Source organism: Lethenteron reissneri, chromosome 32 (assembly GCF_015708825.2).
Source record: "Lethenteron reissneri isolate LAM-NWPU_2019-01 chromosome 32, ASM1570882v1, whole genome shotgun sequence".
Lineage (NCBI taxonomy): Eukaryota > Metazoa > Chordata > Hyperoartia > Petromyzontiformes > Petromyzontidae > Lethenteron > Lethenteron reissneri.
In genome coordinates, this window is record NC_083810.1 from 10,372,044 (window position 1) to 10,394,992 (window position 22,949).

The 22,949-nt window shown below is 45.4% G+C and overlaps 2 protein-coding genes across 3 annotated transcripts in view; both read left to right on the top strand.

Moving 5' to 3' along the window:
- The window catches only part of LOC133350011 (nuclear pore complex protein Nup98-Nup96-like), a 28,003-nt gene extending 22,822 nt beyond the window's left edge, over positions 1-5,181 (top strand). For both annotated transcript variants that reach the window (XM_061563960.1, XM_061563961.1), the window contains exons 33-35: positions 457-614; positions 1,054-1,165; positions 2,531-5,181. In XM_061563960.1, the coding sequence (XP_061419944.1) occupies positions 457-614; positions 1,054-1,165; positions 2,531-2,754 (494 nt within the window). In that variant the 3' untranslated portion in view covers positions 2,755-5,181. The remainder of the gene's footprint in view (positions 1-456; positions 615-1,053; positions 1,166-2,530) is intronic.
- Positions 5,182-12,172: 6,991 nt separating this feature from the next.
- LOC133350013 (transmembrane protein 131-like) overlaps positions 12,173-22,949 on the top strand; it is a 109,315-nt gene continuing 98,538 nt past the window's right edge. The window contains 2 exon segments of the mRNA XM_061563962.1: positions 12,173-12,470; positions 21,584-21,648. Of these exon segments, the coding sequence (XP_061419946.1) occupies positions 12,377-12,470; positions 21,584-21,648 (159 nt within the window). The 5' untranslated portion in view covers positions 12,173-12,376.

A 22,949-nucleotide genomic window follows, 5' to 3' on the forward strand; every position in this document is an offset into this window, starting at 1 on the left:
GACTGCGGTATTGTCATTAACTTTTAGAATCAAGTCGTAATCTGATGATGCTGTGGGAAATTCAGAATCTGACATTTTTATCTAGACTGCAGGAATCTAATGAGATATCAAGCTTTTTCACAGATGTCGAGTGGGGCAAATTGAGTGATAGTCATATGTATGTTGGTCTGTTGGTGATCATTTTAGTTGGAAAAATAGCCTCTAACAGACCACTGAAAAATCTTAATCATCACTGTTTGTAACCTTTCCCTGTCCATTGGATTAAAGTGGAGGAATTAAAAAAATATGACTGTACATGTCAAATAACTTGTTTAAAATCAAAAGAAATTCTGTGTTTCACACAAGCTGTGCGAGTTGTGTGAAATATTTAAAATGCATTTCTATACATAATGATTTGTAAGCGATAAAACGCTCTGAACAATTTCCAATGTCCTGTGCTTCCTTTGTATTGAGAAGATGCTATCATCAATGAAAACTATGGGTACCTCAAGACTTTCTTGGAGGAGATGGCAGCACCAGAGATCAGCATTCACATCCCCGACTGGGAGGTCGCAGGGCGGGTCTTCCTTGACTACATCCGGGTCACGGAGACTCTGCTCAGGCTGCACAACGAGGTCAGTGTACACGCCTGTCGAGGCGCCGATGCAAAATCCACACCTCAAACATGGCTACGTATGCAAGTTCAGAGCCAGCAGAGGCTTTAATAAAAAAAAAGCTGCGATAGAATTGTAAAGGCTTTGGAGCATGATTTATCGCAGGGACTTGGAGCCTATGCGGCAATTTGTTTGAACATTCACGTGAAATTTAGGAGCCGGGAGAGGCTTTTAATAAAATTAACAGCGATTTGTAAAGGAGTTGCACCATGATGTGTTTGTATTTGAGTTTATATCACATTTGATTTAACTTCTATCAAAGCAATTTTACTAAAATGTTCTTGGATTTTTCAGTTCAGCAAGTTACACTTCATTGCATTATCTTTTGCGGGTGCTTGAAGTGGTGGTGAAGGGTTATTATTTAAAAAGTTAATATTGACCTTGTTTCTTTACTGGACAGTCGGAAACGCCGGGTGCCGAGCTGGAGGCCCTTTGTACAGAAGTGGCTTTGCTGTGTCCACGCATCGAAGATGTCCCTTGTTTTTCTGCACGAGACCGTCTCAGCCAAGCAGGTGTGCACTTCAATCACTGCTGGCTTCTCTTGGTTTATTAATAGCTTTCGTTGAATTTCAATTGCAGCTCATAATTTGATATTTTCATTGCATCGTCAATTCATTCTCATACCTGTCAATTTCATCGAATCCTCGTACACTGTTGAAGTGAGGCTGTGAATACCACTCGTGGTGATATCATATCTCCTTGCCCAACTCCTCATTTGTATTTTGTTGCATTCTACATGATGTCTTGGTGTAGCTGTGCTCTGTTTATACATTGATAATATAATTTGTATATTTTTAAATTCAAGCTTAGATTTATGAGATGGTTTCAGCAATGTCCACTCGTGTATTTTTATCTCCAGAAATCTCGGCATAATGGTATTTGATGTTAATGTGGTCACGTGCAATTTTCTCCTGGTTCTCTGGTTTTTCCTTCCACATTTAGAAACATTCATTTAGAGTATTTGGCTGCTATACATGTGCACATTAATAGACCAATTCGTTGCACAATCATTTGTGGCCAGATCACTTATGAAAAAGAGCTGTGTAGCTCATTAAAGTGTCACCTGGTAAAATAAAATAAAATAGTTAATGTGTTTTTCCTGAAATAAGTATTGATAGTATGTACATGGTCCATTGAAAATGTTTTTTTCTAAATCCCACTTGCTCATGTGGTTGATGGCAGAATATATTTACTAAAAATTGTATTGGAGTAATAAAGACACAAATGGAGAAAGTATAACCATCCTGAGATTTTCTAATGACAGTCACAAACAACTAGTGGAAGTTAATTGTAGAAAATTATTTGAACTTTGCAAAAGCAGAACATTTTGCGAAAGATAAATATGGGCAAAATAAAAGTCATCTCCTGCAATTCGCTAACCAAAAGAAATATAATTGGATTGACATCTGGAAAACGCAACAATGTGTAATATTTCGATTTAAAGCTTTCGTGATTGCAGGGATTCATATTCTTGGTTCTTTCGGTAAAGTCACGTAGAAGGGAAATAATAAAATAATAAACTTTAAACCCCTTCACAATTTTCTTGCTGTGGTTTTCGCACCTGATGATGATTGCCTGTGCAATCGAAACGTGAGAATTTTATTGTTATATTTTTTATTATTTTATTATTTCCATTCTATGCGACTACCGAAAGAACCAAGAAAAATGTGTAATGTTGATATAGGGAGGCCTTTTTTCCAGCACTGGACTGATTATGACCTCTGCCAACCTTTTAAGATAATATTTTGAACAATTAGGTTTTACATTTGTCTTTCTGACAGTGTGGACTGCAACGGTGGAGGAAGGTTCCTCTCCAAATCTTACGAATGACGACAATAATTTTCACGTTTCCCCACTTCCCCATTCTGTTCTGGCAGAGATGGCAAAGCAAACGGCAAACATTCTGCGGGCGGTGATGAGTTTGCAGCAGGGCGGGGGGGAGGAGGGCAGGGATGATGACATGCGTCCTGGAGGACGCCTGGCCGGACTTCCACTGCACCCCTACGCACAGCACATCGGGCAACTTCCGCTACCCGGCGACTATGCGCTGCAGGAGCTGAGGACACTTGTGTCTGCGTACCGCCTGGCCCTCACCACATGAAGATGGGGACCCAATGAGACATTCATTTCCCTGAGAAACCCCCGGAAGCTGTTTTTCCCGCTTTATAAGTGACTTAACTTGGAGGAGTAAACTGTTGGCTTGACATTTTTAACAAGAAATCTGTACAGTCTTTAAGCTGTCATATTTTGATTACTTAATGCTAGTGTAAAAGATAATCTCCTAATTTTTTTGAGCTGCATGAATTATTCACTTTAGAGGTCTAATGTGATCTTTTGCTGGGTAGGGGAATAAAACTAATGTTTTTTCAATACTAGTTTGAATTTTCTGCACCTTGTAAGACCTGAAGCAAAAGTGAGATAACAAAGACCACGATTTTGGCGTGTAAACGCGAGAGTGCTCATGTTTGTGTTTTCCACTGTTTATTGTGGAAAATGCAGTTGTTGGTCTGTCGATGAAGAGCTAAGCTTTTTAGTCCTTTGGTCAAATATAAATATGCCATCTCAACATTGCTTGTGTTCTGGTTTTGGGCACTAGATCTGCAAGTATGGCTGTCAACGCAATCCAAGGCCATGTGCAGCACCTTGTCAGTGAGCACACATCAATATTTGTTTTGTTGGGCATCACAACCACAATGGTGTGCTGTAGCCGATTTTGAACAGGGTCACCAGATGATAAGTGATGTTGAGGCTTTATCAAGTTCATGTGTATTGGTAGGATATGTTTATGCACTTGCCAGTGGTCTTGTTGCTGGAAGTTTCTGTGCGGTGGGGTTATTTACATCGATCCACAACTTTCCCCCACCATCAAAGATGTAAACATGTCTTGGAGGCATGACGTACTGTCGCTCACCCGGTGCGTCATTGGCATGCGACGATATGACTGTTGATTGCCACGGTTATTTACATGTGTGGTCTTGTTTTAGGCATAATTTGATGCAATTGGATTTGGCCTATTCACTGCCAAACATGGAATGGTTGCACATTCCCGTAGTGATTAAAAGCTGTAGAAATGTTGCCAGCAAAGGCTGAACAGTTTAGTCTTATCTGCTCGCGCAATTAACCTGCCGGCACTCCATGTGCCCTGTACTGGACTTGCAAACAGTGAGGCATTGAACGAGCTGTCACCAAATTTGAGTAATTGATCATTATCCGATGCTTGTTCAACTGCATCAATATTTCATTATTGCATGTGAACATCATGCCCAATCGAGTAGATTTTGTGTAAATCGGCAATTTCTTAACAGTCTTAATCTTCAGCATCGCTATGTCAGTCATGCATTGGATCCATATGAGGGAATTTATTCCCTTGTGCTGTGATTTATGGGCCATCCTAAGTGGCGCAAGCAGACTGTTTTTTTTTTATAAAGTGACGTTGATGGTAGAACAAGTCCATGCCTCCTTGACTTCTCAATTTTCCTCCCGAGACATGGTCCAAAAAAAGAGGCCTTGACGTTGTAACCTGAACTTTCCACAACTGCTGTGACCTGTTCTAGAGCAGAGTGCTAGAGATCTGCCCGGCATGCCTGGGTACACGTCTAACATGTGCGCCTTTCGTATATATACTCTTTGGAAACTTAATACCGATGTTTTCAAGATTTAACTGGTAGCATATATAGGCAACGTTTATATTTTACTTTTGGGTTTTTTTTACGTTGACGTCGTTACGGGGCAGAAGCGTTTGACTCTTCTTCAGGCAGTGCGCTCAATTGTACATTTTAATCTATAGAGTCGTGGCTGTTTTATAACGTGAGAGTGGAAATCACCAGCAAGTTTGAGTGCGAGGTTGTGATGTGTGGCAATGGTTTGGGTGAGTAAATTAAAGGCGACATTTTGCGTTGGCGTGAATGTGACCATTTTTAATTGGTGCGGCGTGATTGAAATTTTGTACAAAAACAAAAGAAACAAAAAAAGGAAACAATTGTTTTTGAACCTCGGAACCAAAGTATTACATTTCAGTGAAATTGTACTGAAGAGGTTGAATGAATTTTGCATAATATCAAACTCTACTGCCCTGTACATCGTTTTGTGGTTATTGTTGTCCTCTGGATACTTGATATTTGTGTGTGTTTGATGACATTTTAATTTCAAAACATGTAATCTTCGTACTCCAGCATTCAGTCGAGTGGTCTGGTATGGTGTATCGTCACCTTGGCCCGAAAAGGTGATTGATGTTGGCTGTTCCTTTTTTTACAGATTTCAGTTCAGTTGATGTTGGAAGGCCCGGATGCTTTGCTCGGTATGGTCATGTTTAGCTGTACGTGTGGAATGCAGAGATGTGCGTTTCGTTTTTTGTAGGAATGCGAAACTTGAGGTGTGCGGACTTACACTCGTCTGTGCGTGAGCGTGCGCGTATATTTAACGTGACTGCGAGAGCTTGGTCTAGCACGTGTGAAGTTTGGTATGCTGAATGTTTGGAGCTGCTATGTTACTGCTCTTTTGAATCAATAAAGTTTCTCAGCAAATCTGCCTCCATTGCCCATAAATAATGCAGTACATTGAGTCCCAACGAAATATTTTTCCAATCCTATAAAGATTATTGTGCCGGTGTTGCTGTGTGGTACCCATTACAAACATGAGTTCAAAAGGTCAGTTTCTACTTGTGCTTTTCAACAAATTTAAATTCCTACAAAAACAAATAGATGTTACCACTAATTAACTAGCCTTGTAATGGACAGTGTACTGATAGCAAATGTAACAAGACTAAAAGTTTGCAAAGAAACATGGAGAGCATGTTTGGAGTTCCACCCAGAGACAAAGACAAACATGGATTGGAGCACACTAATTAGAGGCCGTTGACAATTGGGATTGAACAGGACACTGCTTCCATTGATGATGGCCGGTGTCCATGATTGGTGATGAATTTGCAGCTAAAGGAGAGGACGAACACCGCAGAGATCATGAGGGATGGCAACCGCTTGGAGGCCTTCCTTACTACAATCCTTTTGTCACTTGATTTCTAAATGAGGCCCTCCGTACGATGTTGGGCACTGAGGCCTAAAACCTCTCGTCGACCATCCACCAGCTGGGCTAAACAATTGCTTGACTTCCAACATAAGATTGGACATTCTGGCATATTTGTCCAAATACATTGAACTAACCAATCTCGCCTATGCATTGTATGTTACTTGGATACATGTCTATAGTTGACTAAAATGTACAGAATGTAGAGTGCTGTGTATCTTAAAACATTGTGGTAATTAGTATTCACAGTGCAGTTGAAGGGAGGTGTTTGATTTCCTTCCAAACAAATGTGTGATTGAGCGTTGTGGAATGCCCCTCTGACATGGGCTGCTTGGATACAACATAACATTGACAAGAAACGTGCTGGAGACCTGTTAACAAACAAGCCTTCTTTTCGTGTTCATAAAATAATGACGGTTTAAATCTCGGGGTGGCGCAGTGGCACAGTGGTTAGCGCACTCGTATTCCCGGCAAAAGAGTTATCAGAGGCGGATGATATCGTAAACCGCTCCAGGCCATCGCCCTATCTCTCACTGACCAGAGCAGTGAAGTATGGTTATCCAACTCCCACGTCCGACGCGGCCTTCATCCAGCAGTGGATGGACGGGACCGTATGCTATCCATCAACCTTAATGTCAAACCGTTAATTAACATAAATTAGATGTCCGACCCCGACCAACTGTTGGTGAATCTCCTGGTGATGGGTAAATAATGCATTTATAATATAGCTTTCAAATTAATGGGATTGGGGGAAGTATAATATTGAAAATATGTAATTACAAAATAAGCGTAGAACAGCTGTGGCTAATGATCCGTAAATGGCTTTAATTACTGTGGTGACTGCTGTGATGTATGGTGGTACTGGATGTGGTTTTCATTTGCCAAATGTGAATTATTGCGCAAGTTCTGTTTTAGACGAAACAATTTCTTGTCCTGGAAAGCCCCTTCCTAACCTGAACAGCAGAATATGTAGAAACATGTAACACAACATTGCAACCATTTATAATCAGCCAATACATCTGTAAAATTCAAGAAAGTATAATCTAATGACATTCTCGCTTCTCTCTGTAATATGTTTGGGGTAATTACAGCATTTGTTCTCGCTGCAAAAAATATCTGTGAGTCCAAAAAACAGCACGTGCTTGTTCCCTATATTTGAATTATGTTGCAGGGCCTTAATAATCCATAATACAGGGTTTTTTTTAGTTAAATAGCGTAAATAAATGTACGCGATCTAACCCATAACACCTGTACTATGGATAATGGTATCGAAAGCCAACGTGTTTAACTGGCCCTTAAGTTATCCTGATCGCCACACCTACAAGTTCCCGATGCGTTTGTAAGACAGGACAGTAAGTAGGTGTATGGCGCCTATATGGAGTGTTTCCACATATCTCACAAAATAAACTTGAAATAAAATCGGCTAACATCATTTCGTAAATTATATCTGAACTGGGCCAGCAACCCCCTCTTCACTCACCCATCCTGGCCAACATGGTGAAGTATGTTTCGATTGAAAGCTTTCGTGACTGCAGGGATTCATCTTCTTGGTTCTTTCGGTAAAGTCACGTAGAAGGGAAATAATAAAATAATTATCACGACGTTTCGGCCACAACGCAAGCAGCCGTCCTCAGGTGAAGACCAGGTCTGTCGGGGAGACAGCGTCCTCAGGTGAAGACCAGGTCTGTCGGGGAGACAGCGTCTGAATGAAACACCACCACGCTTGGAGCGTATATTTAAGCGCTCTTCCCCTTCCAACCCAGCTTAAATATACGCTCCAAGCGTGGTGGTGTTTCTTTCAGACGCTGTCTCCCCGACAGACCTGGTCTTCACCTGAGAACGGCTGCTTGCGTTGTGGCCGAAACGTGAGAATTATTTTATTATGTTTTATTTTTATTTTTTTATTATTTCCCTTCTACGTGACTTTACCGAAAGAACCAAGAAGATGATGAAGTATGGTCAAACAACTCCCGTAACTGACACATTTAGCAGTAAGGAGGGGAGGATGCGTACAAGGCGTACACAACACAATGATGTATCGTTTCTGACACACAGGCGCATGCTTCGTGAGTGAATCAACATGTAACTAAGGCTGAAATGTTGATTTGCCTTTAGAAAAAAGTAAGACTACAATGCAAAACCGGCCTTTGTCATCGCGAGAGTCGTGGTGATGATTCATCGATGTTGACGGTGGTGATGCAGCCTAACAATTGTCCTCCCCGCCCCCATTACTCATGCGAGGGTAGAGCGACTCACAAAGTGAATACCCCTATGCAGTGTATAGACATTACCAGTCAACACTTACAGATAATACACAAGAGAACCCCTGCGTAGCTGTAGAGAGATTTAAATTGCTGTCAATGAATAGCTATTAAGACTGGCTTGATTCGCTCTGGGGGGTAGCAAAGACAAAGACACCCTCCTCCCTGTATAACCTTTAAGGACTGTTGTGGAAAGTGCGTGGGTGATCAGCACCACACCCACCCGGCCGCCTTTGTCCCCCTAGTGCCGATGTCTACTACACACCGCACCAGGTATTCATTTGAGGCTGAGTCGACCTAGCGGAGGCCCAGGACCGATTCAGATAATCGTCACCGGTGTTGGTCGTGAGCGGGAATCGAACTCTGGTCTCCGGGTTCGTAGGCAATGTAAACGATAATATTCAGGAAAGCCTCAATGAGTCTCAAGGCCCATTTTCAAGAGGGTTCTGCGTCGTGACGTTTGTCAAATGTTCTTTTTTTGAGTGGGAAACTATAATACCGGGATAAAACCCATACATTCTGTACAGACAGATTCACAAACCCACTTGCTGTACTGCCATCTCCGGGCCACCTCTGCCCAGCCCAGCAGGAATAAGAGGATAAGAGGCATCTCCCACACAGGAACTACAGAGTGGTCAAATATGGTCGAACTACCCCCATGACCGACGCGGCTTTGGGAAGCCTTTATCCAGCAGTGGAGTGACCATGCGCGCGCATGATGATGCTGAATCCCTACGTGATACACCAACCCTTTGCTTCCAAAAGCCCACCGAATTCCAGGCATGCACCACCAACGTGAAAATAAATTAAATAATAGTTAGAGTTTTCTCCGATTAGATGCTCCATAGAGTAAAATGCACACCAAGCATGTGTGTGTCTAGTGTCAATAAACTTACTACATATACACGTAGGCTTTCGCGAAAAATCTCATCCATAATCGAGGGGTTTTTTGGGGTGAGATCGCGTAAATATATAAAAGTGTCGTTAAGTACTCGGATTGTAAATGTTGTGGCCTCGCTCTCCAACACACCGGTTAGTGCTGTACTAGTGACGAATTGGCCACGTTCTGTTTATATGACAACCCTTACTAGTTGGCTGTGTCGGGTGGTGGCGGGTTTTAACGACACATTTACATATTTACGCGATCTAACCCCCAAAAAATCCTTCTTATGGGTACTCCATACATTCTAGATTTGAAGCTTTCGTGACTGCAAGGATTCATACTCTTAGGTTTTTTTCGGTAACGTCACGTAGGTAAAAAAATAAAATTAAAATTAATAAAAGTAAAATAATACACTTTATTTTTTATTTTTCTATCTACATAACTTTATCGAAAGAACCAAAGAAAATACATAGACAGCGATAGTGTAACGAGCTTGGGGGCAGGGGGTGCCTTGCCACCCCTCCAAAGCTCCGAGTTGGGCCCCCCTCCTTGAAAACCATCACGAGATATGTTTTCAACAACAGTGTAAAAAGAACAACAACAACAACAACTTATTTTGTGATTAGGCAAAGAGGAGCTGTGATATCGAATTGTCTCCTAGGTGCGACCGTGCGAGACGAATCTAATATTGGGGCCCCGACTGACCGATTGCCGCACCCCCCCCTGGGCTGATAACACTTTGTAAGACAATTTTTGTTCCTGGGTACGAAGTGCAATTTTTTCAATTGCTTATGTCTAAACAGTATAGAAAATGTCTATGATTCCCCACAAACGTAGCTTTTGTGACCAGGAATGTATGTGAAGGAATGACACAAATGCACGCCACGTTTTCTCATTGAAAATAGGTAAATTTCAAAATAGCACTGTCCTGGTCACAAAAGCAAAGTTTGTGGGGAATACTAGCCATTTTCTGTACTTTTGAGGCATAAGCAATTAGAAAATAACACTTACTACCCAGGGACAATTTTTTTGCTTGTTACACAGTGTCATCTTCTTGGTTATTTCGGTAAAGTCACGTAGAAGGGAAGTAATAAAATAATAAAAATAAAACATAATAAAACAATTCTCACGACGTTTCGGCCACAACGCAAGCAGCCGTCCTCAGGCGAAGAATGAAGCACCACCAAGCTTGGAGCGTATATTTAAGCTGGGTTAGAGGGGGGGAGGTGGGAAGAAGAGCGCCTAAACAAAATAATTTGCATATCAAGAGGAATTCAGCATATGGAAAATGCGTAGGAGGTGGGCGGGGGGGGTTCCAAATCAATACTATGCCCGTGCATTATGCACAGTGTCATGTAGTTACTACGCCACTGATAATGTAGTTACTACACCACTGATAATGTAGTCACTCCACCACTGATAATGTAGTCACTACACCACTGATAATGTAGTTTCTACGCCACTGATAATGTAGTTACTACACCACTGATAATGTAGTTACTACAACACTGATAATGTAGTCACTACACCACTGATAGTGTAGTCACTACACCACTGATAATGTAGTTACTACACCACTGATAATGTAGTTACTACACCACTGATAATGTAGTCACTACGCCACTGATAATGTAGTTACTACAACACTGATAATGTAGTCACTACACCACTGGTAATGTAGTTACTACACCACTGGTAATGTAGTTACTACAACACTGATAATGTAGTCACTACATCACTGATAATGTAGTTACTACACCACTGGTAATATAGTTACTACGCCACTGGTAATGTAGTTACTACGCCACTGGTAATGTAGTTACTACACCACTGGTAAGGCGGTCACTACGCCACCATCGCTGTCAACCCATTGGGTTTACCCAGTACTATTCTTGTACAGAGAAATTGAGTTTTCAGGTCCATACGGCGTCCAGCCGTTTCAGTTCGTGCAAAAAAAATGTCTATTTGTGTTTCTCTCTTGCCGATGGAACTTTGTCGGATGAACGTTGAGATTTATAAGGGACACGGGGTGACCAATGAGGTCTGAATTGGTCTGTAGTCAACTAGGGCACTGATAAGGGGTTCACAGCCATGCGCCACTGATACACACAACTACAGAATGGTACACTACTCAACCTTTGGCTACTGGACTTCGGTTTTCCTGCCACAAATCGATCACAAGTGCCCACTGATATCTGCTTCAAATTACGGGGCGAGGGGAACGTTTGTCCTGCAGTTTGCAAAGTTTTGAGTGGCGGGGGAGCCTCGATTTGCAGTTCGTAACGGGATAGCGCTCAACATTTTTAGGCTGAGTCGACCTAGACGTAGATGTGCTGTTCGATTTTCCCGCTCACGGCCAACATCGGTGACGATCATCTGGAACCGGTCCTGGGCCGGCCTCTCCCTAGGTCGACTCAGCCTCAAATGAGTCACCCGGTTCGATGTGTAGTAAAAACATCGCTACCGGGGGAGACAAAGGCGGCCGGGTGTGATGCTGCCCACCAACCATCTCCGTGTGCAACAGTGCCGGCCATCATAGGTGCTCGCTAACAGCACTTGCCCCTACAGTCTGTTAAAGCTACACGGGGATCTTTGTCTTTGTTGTATGTCTGTAGGTGCTACTCGCTAACAGCACTTGCCCCTACAGCCTGTTACAGGCTACCCGGGGGATCTTTGTCTTTGTGGCGATTCCAGACCAAGTTCAGTGACGAGAGAGCGCATCCCCGTGGCCATTGCGTCCCCATGCAGTCAAACCCCCCCACGCTACCCCCCCCCACGCTACCCCCCCCACGCTACCGCCCCCCCCACACTACCCCCCCCCCCACGCTACCGCCCCCCCCCACACTACCGCCCCCCCCCACGCTACCCCCCCCCACGCTACCCCCCCCACGCTACCGCCCCCCCCACGCTACCGCCCCCCCCACACTACCCCCCCCCCCCACGCTACCGCCCCCCCCACACTACCGCCCCCCCCCCACGCTACCCCCCCCCCCCACGCTACCCCCCCCCACGCTACCGCCCCCCCCACACTACCGCCCCCTCCCCCACGCTACCCCCCCCCCCACGCTACCCCCCCCCACGCTACCCCCCCCCCACGCTACCCCCCCCCCCCACACTACCGCCCCCCCCCACGCTACCCCCCCCCACGCTACCGCCCCCTCCCACGCTACCCCCCCCCACGCTACCCCCCCCCCCACGCTACCCCCCCCCCCACGCTACCGCCCCCCCCCACACTACCCCCCCCACGCTACCCCCCCCCCACGCTACCGCCCCCCGCCCCTCCCGCTACCCCCCGCCCCGCCCCCCCCCACACGACCCTAACCCCGCCCCCTCCGACTGCCACTCAAACCACAACCAGCACAGTCCTCGGCAGCGTCGCTCGCAGAGGCGGCGGCGCCACGGAGAGAGACGGGACGAGGCGGAAAGAAGACGACGACGACGACGAGGAGGAGGAGAATCAGAAGATTTTTGAGAAGATTACGAGGAGGAGAGAAGAAGACAAAGTTGGTGTTTAAAGACGAGAGAGAGAGAAGAGAGGAGAGGAAAGAGAGAGCAGCATGGCCGGGATGGTTTCCCGCTCGCTGGGCCTCGCGGTGCGGCTGCTGCTCGTTGCGTGCGTGCCGACAGCGGACGGACTGCTCGGGCGAGGAGGTGAGGGGAATTCCACACGAGTCGTCAACAACAACAACAACATCATCATCATCATCGCCACAAACATCGTCACAAACATGCCTGTCACCAGTCGTAATCTCGCCAACCTCACGCGTTTGACCACCCCCCCCCCCCTCTCGGCGTTCTCACCTTGGCCGCGTGAAGCGGCGTTGGCCCGGTAGAGCGGCTAGGAAAGAAGGGGGGGCCCGCGGGGAGAGCTCAACGTGGAATTTGCGTTGAAAACAGAGGGGGCGGGGGGGCCGCAGTGAATTTTTCTGTGTTTTTTGTGATCTTTCCGCTGTTACTTTAAAACACGGGCACGACGGTGTTACAGTTTAAGTGTTCTTGTTGTTGTATTTCGAGCGGCACGGTTGTGTGTGTTTGTGTGTGTGTGAGGGGGTGTCCGCATTGTGTACAATGCAGCGCCGTCAACACGCAGCGCTCAGGGGCACGATTTTTTGGACTTTGATGATGAGAGGGACGCGAGTTTACTGCGTGAAACTAGTTAAGCTTTTGGGAAGTTGCGGGATTTATTAAAGGATAACAATGGCACGTTCTTTGCTACGGGGTTTTGGTTATTTGCCGCCCCCCCCTTCGCTTTTATTTGTTGTAGCGTGCGTTGGGGTCCAGGGGGGGTCCTCTGCGGGGTAGAGCACGGAGCTGGGGGGGGGGCAGGGGGTGAAATCTGCTCCGTGTTTTGCACGGAGCTGGGGGGGGGGGGGCAGGGGGTGAATTCTGCTCCGTGTTTTGCACGGAGCGGTGGGGGGCAGGGGGTGAAATCTGCTCCGGGTTTTGCACGGAGCGGGGGGGGTCTGGTGGTGGGGGGGTCCTTGAAACGTCGCGGTTGCGGGAGCAAAGCGCATAAAGCGGAGAGGATTTCGTCTCAATTGACTCCCCCGTATCACCGCGTTATATACTTAAGTTCCCTCTCTCTAGACGAGCACGTGTAAAACTAAATATTTGTACGTTTTTTGAAAGTGTCGATTTTTTAAAACGAACGTACGGTTATAAATATATACGTTGAAGTGTCGCATCTGTGCACACAGAGAAGTTATTTGTGTAATCGGGTGGAAGTTGACTGTTTATGTTTAATCGTTAATAGCGTGTTTTGTAGGAACGTGGTACTGTTATTGCATAACACCGCGTACGATCTTTTATTTATTTATTTTGGTTAATAGTTGTACGGTACGCATCGTGTTTCTGCACTTGGTACGCTTGGTACGCTAAACGTCTGGAAAATGTCGAAGGCAACGATTTAATCGCTCCACGTTTTTAAATACCGCCATGCAACACGTTCACGTCTCGTGTCACGTTTGTATCGGTCATTGGCCGATGGGTGAACGTCTCCAAACTGCTATGGGCAGGGCACAGAGATCGTTGATATCTTGAACGGGGAACATTCATTCTGTTCACTTCCCTACCCCAGTGCAAGGGAAGTTCGCTGTTCCTGCTTGGGGGGCAGGGTGGGTAGGGGGGGGGGCTGAGTGGGTTGAATGGGGTGGGGGGGGGGCTGAATGGGGTGGAGGGGCTGAGTGGGGTGAGGGGGTTTAATGGGGTGGGGGGGGGGCTGAATGGGGTGGAGGGGCTGAGTGGGGTGGGGGGGGCTGAGTGGGGGGGGGGGCTGGGTGGGGTGGGGGGCTGAGTGGGGTGGTGTTTGGCTGAATGGGGTGGGGGGGGGCTGAGTGGGGTGGGGGGGGCTGAGTGGGGTGGGGGGGGCTGAATGGGGTGGGGGGGTGAGTGGGGTGGGGGGGGCTGAATGGGGTGGGGGGCTGAGTGGTGTGGGGGGCTGAGTGGGGGGGGGCTGAGTGGGGTGGGGGGGGGGTGAGTGGGGTGGGGGGATTGAAGGAGGGGGGGGCAATTTCTCTTCAAGAGAGCAACAGAGTTTGAGTTCTGACCTGGCTTTGATAACGAAACATTCCCATGGTGAGACCAAATGATGCCTTTTAAAAATGGCAATCATTCTCACCAAAGACAAAGATACCCCCCCCCCCCATACTGTTTCACCTAAACAGATTTTGGGGCAAACGCTGTTAGCGAGCATCTATGAAGGCCAGCACAGCACAAGAGGGGGGTGGGTTGGCCAGCAGCCGGTCACCTTTGTCTCCCTAGTGGAGATATGTACACACCACACGAGGTACTCATACGAGGCTGAGTCGACCTATACACATACACACCTCTCGGCAGCCTAAAAAAATCACTCCTATGCATGGTGGTCGAGAGTCGTGGTCAACAGAGCTCCCACGGAGTCCCTCATCAACATCTTCTTATCTGGGGGTGCCACTTACAGTACCAGGTAGTGCTTATTTGTTTTTACCAACCACTAAAGGGAGGTGATAAGTCAATAGTTATACAATTCAAGTGTTCTGCTGGCATACACTATATCTACAACTTATGTGGTTAAGGTAGTTAGATATTCTGCCTGTGTCAAAGGTGTGCTATAATGACAGTAACATCTGGAATTAAAGTAGAAATACTGTATATAACACATTCCAGCGGAGGGAGCTGGTAGGAACATTGTGTTGCTAGGTCAATGGTCAGGGTCAACGGCGGCGTGGTGTATTCCGCAAATATGCTCGACTGTGAGGGCGGGCACAAGCCGGCGTGAGTAGGTTAAACGTTGAGTTTTATAAGGGCACCACGTAGTGACTAGCCCCTCCCCACCCAGCCCCACCCATCCCACCCCCCACCCAGCCCCACTCTCCCCACCCAGCCCCTCCCCACCCTCCCCTCCCCACCCAGACCCACCCTCCACCACCCAGCCCCTCCCTGCACGACGGACACATTAATCCCCTGTGGGTTGGTGTAACCAGGAGGTTCCTACCAGTATAATAAACATTTGGAGGAAAGGTGGTGCAGTGGTTCATAGGCAGTGCTACGAACCTGGCAGTTTAACTTTCTAGATATCCCCTGCCAGAGCTCACGTCAGTGGCTACTGATATCTGAGCCATTCCTGGCCTGTGCTTCACCAACCCTGCACTGACCTGCGTTCGGGCAAAGGGCTGGCATTGATTAATGTAATGTAACCATTTAAACTTAGGTTATCGTGTACAGAGATACGAGCACAGTTTTAGGGTCGGTTTCAACAAATAGATGATTGAACGTCATGAAATGGGGCCGCAAATTGTTGCCTCTGGCTTTTGTTGCTGGAGCAGAAGGGAGATTTGGGGGAGATGAGATCACTTGACGTCCTTGCCACAGCAGTAGCAAAGGGGAGGATGGAAGCGATTTTTCAGACAAGGCATAGCAATTTTGAGCTGTCTGTTGAGGTGTGATGATTCACCGCTTTGCCGGTTTCATGAATAGTCATGGTTCGACTCAAGATGCAACCAATTTGCTTCGTGTTGTGGTAAATGATGTCGCTTGGAGTTGCTGCAGACTTCACGTGTATCTTGATCCTAAGGATTGTTAGAAATCCATGCATTGCAACTCCCATAGTTATCTGTAGTTTTAAGAGTTACCTTGTGGGTATTGGACATATGACAGAGTTGCAGTGACTCATGCCAAATATTTGCCAAATAAATCCACAAGATACTTTGATGAGGAGAGTTCTGCTACATCAGGATGTTTTGGCAATTCGATTTATGTGCATTTGGCTTTGTGCGGGAGGAGACTGGAGAACCTGGAAAAAATTATCTTATATGAGGGCTAAAAATCGTCATCACGTGTCATGTTTGATTAATTTACAGCCGTGTCATGCATTGAAATATTGGTGTGCATCATTTTTTTGTTCTTTTCACAAGTCTCCAGGACGGTCCATAATTTCTCAGCATACACTTACATCACTCCAAGGAAGGAATTTATAATCGATATTTAAATATTGACTTAAAGCTTTCGTGACTGCAGGAATTCATTTTCTTTGGGTCTTTCGGTAAAGTCACGTAGATAGGTTCAAAGAAAAGAACAAAAAAATACAAAAAACTACGACGTTTCGGTCGCAACACAAGCGTTCGTTATCAGGAAGAAAAAAAGAGGGAGAAAGTTGCTGAGGCAGGCTGCTTTAAAGGTTTAAAATGGGTGTAGCCCAAGGGTCATTAACGAAGTAGTGATGTTAAAGTGAGAAATTAGCATGTTAATGTAAGATCGGAGGATGACCTCCATGACGAGGGCGTGGAGGTGTCTATGTTAATGTGAGAGATTCACATGTTAATGGGAGATCGCAGAGCAGCAACGTCGAGCTCGGTGGCTTCTCTGCGATTTCCCATTAACATGCTAATTTCTCACATTAACATCACTAGCCCCGCCCACTTGGTTTATGACCCTTGGGCTACACCCGTTTTAAACCTTTAAAACAGCCTGCCTCAGCAACTTTCCCCCGCTTTTTTTCTTCTTCCTGATGACGAACGAAACGTCGTAGTTTTTGGTAATTTTTTGTTGTTATTTTTTTAAAAAACTATCTACGTGACTTTCCCGAAAAACCGAAAGAATAATCGATATTCATATCGATGTTTTTCTTAAGCAGGTGAGGGCCTTTGAGACGCCATTAGTGGCAGGGCTGAGAGTTGAATCAGCAGTAGGGCTTGAGGTACCAAGATAAACAACTAATACACTGCCATATCATCACGGAGTATGGTGGTGCGTTTGTTAATTACTCATTAGGAAGCTAAGGGGGTGGAGGGGTTTCAAGCCACGTTGTTTTTCCAGCCATGACCAACACCGTTGAGGAATTATATCTGATGTGGTTCTGTCCCCCCTTCCGCCTTTCAACGACCCACCCTGACCAGTGTGGAATATATCCTCAAACAAACGCCATGACCAACATGTCTAGGAGAGGGCTTCATCCAGCAGTGGATTGGCAAAGGACTGTGAATTATTACTGTTTACATTCGTTGCAGTCAGTTGTGTTAAATATTAATTCAAAATAAGCTGCACTTGATGGATTGCATCAAGTCACCATTATGGAGTCCATTCAGTTACGGTTTTTTGGGGAAATTGGTGGCACGGTGGGCAGTTGTTCATGCGCTCTGCTCTGAACCCGGCAACCTGAATTGGATTCCTGGCCACAGCTATCATGAGTTGTGAGTGATATATAAACCGGTTTGTAGCCACCCCTTTACCACCTATATTAACCAGTGTGGTAAAGTATGGTCACATGAGCCCCCATGGACCAACAGGGAGAGGGGATTCCATCCTGACCAGTAGTGGATTTACAAAGGGGATGTAAGTTGTAAAGGTAAAGTGCTGTCTGTAAACTCTTCACCAAATACCGTACACATTTAAAGGGCCTCTTTTATTTACCAATAATGTCGGTAAATGTTTAGTTTAGCTGTTCAGTTCTCACAAGTTCCTGGCAAATTTTACCCACTGACGACCTCTCTTCAGCCGCATCAACGTATAGGAAAATTGGGGCTTTTGGCCTGCACTTGTTTCCTGACAAACAATAAGTGTTACTTGCCAGCGTGTCTTTGGAGGATTTACAATGGTAAAATGCTGCAGCGTTGCCGTTCAGCGTGTTCAAGCTTTGATGGGCTGTGTTGTTTCGGTTTAGTCTTAATAGTCCAGAGGTAAGAGGATGCCTTTGAACAATAATGTTCTTGGATTCTTTACTGCTGTAGCGTTACATAATGTAGCTGCTATAGCACGTGTTGGCGAGTGGCGATTAAAACGCAACATAATTAAATTACTAATTTAAAAGATAAATCTGCATCATAAAGCATGGGCCCAACATAATGCAGTAAATTTACTCCAAGCGTACGCAGTGTAAATTTTGTGGGATTTAACACACTTGCCGAGTGACTTTTGCATTGGCCTTTTTGGCCGCGGTGGTGACTGGGCATATCTGGCAGCGCAAGCTTGTTACAACATGCGGTGCTTCTTGTAATCAGCCCTGCTGCCCAGTGTCACCGTTATTTGTTATGCTATTTGAATGTAGATTTTTCTTTTGGGTGGGTTGGAATGCTTTTCTTTGGCTTAACTTCATAATGAAAATCAACATCTCAATCTGCTTAATGAAGAAACGTTTTTAATCAGGGCATAATACTCACCGTGACATCGATCCAAAACATGGACCTTAAGAAAGAAATCGGAGCCAAACACTAATAAGTGAACAAATAAGAATGGAGAGAAGCATATTTGGGAAAACAATGAGAGACATTAAGAGGATTACTTGGATGAGTCAAAGACGGCGAACTGCTCAGAAGAAGAAGAAGAAGTGGACTTGGGCAGGACATGTTGTGAGAAGGACGGTCGGGACATACGTTGGCGTGGCAGCCAAAGGAGTGTCCGCCGCAGAGATGTAGCGATGAATTCGGCTCCTGTGCAGCTGCTCGGTGGATTGCTACATCACAGGACTATGAGAGATGGTAACGGCTAGGGGGAGGCCTTCATGGAACAGTGGGTTGATCATGGCTGATGATGATCGTGAGCTGTTTATTCCCTTACCTTGCAGGGCGCCCCAACTTGAATCGTTTGTGCCCACTGATACGGTAGAGTATTTTTGTTGATGACGCTAACACTGAGGTCAGCACGAACTGTGAACTTGAATGTAAAGTTAAAAGTATTGGCAGGTCATACAGTGAATCAGCAAAATGCAAACAAGGGTGCCACTCAAAATTTTAGTTGTTATTTTCAAGATCACGCCTCCTAGCTTTATTAATTTGCCGTTAAGTTGAAGCATTGCAAGGTTAGAGATGATCCCTTAATATTCACCGGTTGTAAAATGCATTTCAGTCAATACACATCGTTTAGTGGCATAGACGCAGAGAAGGAGAGGTTGGGATCCTCCGACCAACATGTGAATACGAATAGAGCAGAATTAGATGCTCAGCTGTTGACTCTTTCACCAAACGTAACAAATTGAGAAAAGGGTGCGATCCAAGAAAAATTAAAGCTTCACTTTTCCATGTGCACATGAGTGACACCATGCCTGAATTTCCACCACTGGATAGTTGACACGTCACATTGTTGGTAGAGTGAAACAATATACTAATTTTCAAAATATCATGCAAAGTGTTTGTTTCTAAGGGTCGAATATCCAAGATTTTAACTGGGCAATGTTTGCAAGATAATTTCAAGCTGATGTAGGATTGTGCGATCTTGTATTGAAAGAAGTAGGGTTGACTCAGCTCCATCAATCATCATCATCTTCTCTCTGAGGTTGGTAAAGAAAATCAAGTCGTACCTGCTGGTGCCGTGCCTATCTGGGAAGTCTACGCTGGTCACTGTCATGGGCATGGGGAATTTACACAGCTTTCTCTGTTCCATCCACAGGCAAAAACGCTCAATATTAGACAAACATCCAAATCTATTAATTACCTAAAAAACTTTTCTTGAGATTATATACTGCATCTCATTTGGCTGTGATCAATATGTGCCCACTTTGTAAAGTATCCTACATTCAGTCTTAAATAAACACAGAGTGATGCTTCAGCCCTCTTCTCTTCCATTTTATTTTCGCCAAGAAAGATTGCTGCTGTTCCTGTGAATGCACTCAGCTACAGCATTATAAAGATGTATGTGCTGGCTAGAAAGTGGTGCTGTGCCTCAGACAGCCAATGGGACGTGGAAAGCCGATGATAAAAAACCTTAGTCTCATAGCATAGCATTGCTCAGCAAAAACGTTTTCTGAGTTGCGTTTTTTTCTCTCTCCCATATTCATCTTGTAATTCTGCTTAAAATGCCCATGTAGGCATTCCAATGATATGACGCCTTACAATGTTTATTTAATATATATGCATATTTGAAATAATATGACGTTTATTATGCTTTTATATAGCTTTGTTTTATGTAGATCTGATGGAATGAATACTCAATGTTATTATGTTTGCAATGATTAAGTATTTTCCAGCCCTTGGCTTATCCAGTGCTGGTTGCGCTTTTGGTCATTGGGAGTGGTATTGAGCACACTTTAACGCTGGTTCGCGTGTTTTCATAAACATGGCGGAGGGGTTTGGGACTGGTTCCGATGTTCTTAGCCTGAAATCGAACTCAGGTTGGCAGGTTCATAGCATAGGTGTGCTCGTCACTGGGCCACCGCTCCACGACCACATTTATATTATTATTTTTCTTTTCTCATGCGCTTTACCCACGAAAGTCAAACCAAGTCTCACGTTTCCTTCGAAGGTCCTCCATAATGCTTGGAGAAACTCCTTTGCGTTTCTGGGGATAACACCCAAAGCGTCACACATTTCATAATAATGTATTTATTGCTCCCTCCTGGCAATGGATATCAAGTATCTCAAGAAGAACTCTCCTCAAAGAGGGTTTAGAGTTGATACTCGGTGAGTTTGAAATTCCAACAATATGTGGAAATACGTTATTTACGATGAGGCCGCTATTGTCAGATTTTATGATTGTGGGTTATTTCTTTGGACACATTTTTAACTGGGCATGGTGCCACACGCCTGTGATTCAGTTGCTTTGGAGGCAATTGGATCATGGAGAGGTTTCTGAATCTGGGCAAATCCACTGGGCTGTGTGGAGGCCAAGAGACGGGGCAGTACAGCAAGAGGAACTTGTGAACCCCATCTTTGTGCTGTATTCCGGTTTCCTCCCACATGCAAAGACACCCCTTAAAATTGTATATTGGGCAATCGCCACGGGAGTGTTGTGCAAATCTCTCATCCAGGAACGCCATTCGATTGTTTCCTATTTGCTTACGATTCCCAACGGGGATTGTTGCATTCTTTGAGTTGCCGGTGGGTGAAGATCTCGGTGAAGGACCGTCCTGAAGGGGAGCCGGTCAGTGTCCTGAGGCTTTCCTGGATAAGCAAATGACCCAAAGTGAATGTCATTGACACGTTTGGCCAGATTGTAGGAGGCATCCGGGGTATTTAACATCTTCCATTATGATTGTTATATTTAAAAACAAAACCTCAACTTCCTCTATCATTTTGAGACAAGTCCCCAGGTATTAAGACAGGGGGAGAGGTGGGTGGGTATTGTTTGGCCTGGCAAATCACGCTTCCTCTGAGACCTTGTGCGTCGTTGGGATGTCCAATTCTTTTTTTATTTTTGAATGTATTTTTTTGTTTCTTTCAGAGTGCTCCCTATTCTCTTTGTTGGGAAGTGGCATCTGGCCGGACTTCTTTATCCGGACAGGAATGGGCTCCTCCTAATGGCATTGGCCTGGGGTGTGTGTCTCTGTGTGTGTGCGTGTGCGTTTTCCTCCGTGACAGCATCAGCACAGGCCGAGGGAGTACTCGAGACTTGGCCGCTACGGGAAGGAGGAGGAATACTCGAGGTGAGTGCAAAATACACTCTCAGCTCTACACGGGATGTTCACAATGGTGAGCACACTGGATTTAGAATCCAGGGGTCGTCTGTTCAATTCCATCTCCCAGCGCAGCAGTTGAAGCAACGAAGGTGCAAGTTTCTTAACACCTGCTTTCCAACCCGCTGCCTCTGACCACCCTGCAGTAGAAATGCATAGACCACAGTTGATTGGCTTGGCTGCGTGTGGTGGGTTAAATTGTGGGTATATGCTCACGACGTCTGGCCAGTGTGGAAGAGTAGGCCAGAAAGGCTCTTATTGAAGTGTCCCCCAAGAGATTCTTCTAGTTAAGGGCCTTCTGCCAGTGGTGGCTTGAGCATGCAATTGCCTGACTGCACCTTTATCTTGTGCACATGCATGTGTGGCTTACTGTGCGTGCGTTTTGTTATTGGAGAGATTTAGTGGGGTGGTTAGTACATTACCAGTTTGTGACAAAGGACTGATGGACCCGTGTTCATTTCTAGCTCCTGCGCAGATTTGCCAATTCGAATATGAACCTCTTCTGGGCCTCCCATAGGTCGAATGAGCCATATACGAGTACCTGGCGCGGTGTGCAAATATCATGCGGGACACCAGAGGTGGCTGGGAGTGGTTCTGGCCAAAACATCCCTTGTGTGCCGTGTGCCAGCCTTAATGTGTGCACACTCATTCCACTCCCTCCCAACTGTATTTGGCTAAATGATCTCCATTCCACATGTGTCACAGTATGTACAGTAGGTGTAACGAAGTTCCAGATGCCTTTTAAGTGAGGTCACCTGTGTTGGTTATTGTGTAAGCACGTGTTACGAGGTTTGAGCAAGGTTAATTGGTTAAACGTTTACATTTAGGCGCCTTGTTTGTGTGTGCGAGACACTCAATGGCTAAACCACACACATCCGGCAATGCATCACATAATTGTGAGACTGTCGTAAATGAACAATGAAGAGTCAATAAAATCCGGGATAGTCGGTTTGTATATTTATTCGCAGCAATACCGGCTAAGTGTATATCGCTATTGCAAGAATCTAGCAGATAAAATAAAATGACATAATTTTGAATGTTCAGTAAAGTGAAATGTGTAATACAATGCAGGATAGCATGTTAAGTTGTGTATATTGTGTAAAATGTGTAATTGTGATGTAAATGTGCATGCAGCAATATATTAGTATTGGGGGATGGGGGAGGGATGGGTAAGGAATGGCGTGGGGGGTTTGGGAGTTGGGATGGAGGAGAGGTGATCGTGGTGGAGGATGGCGGTGAGGTGTGGGGTGACTTGGGGGAGGGGGGGGATC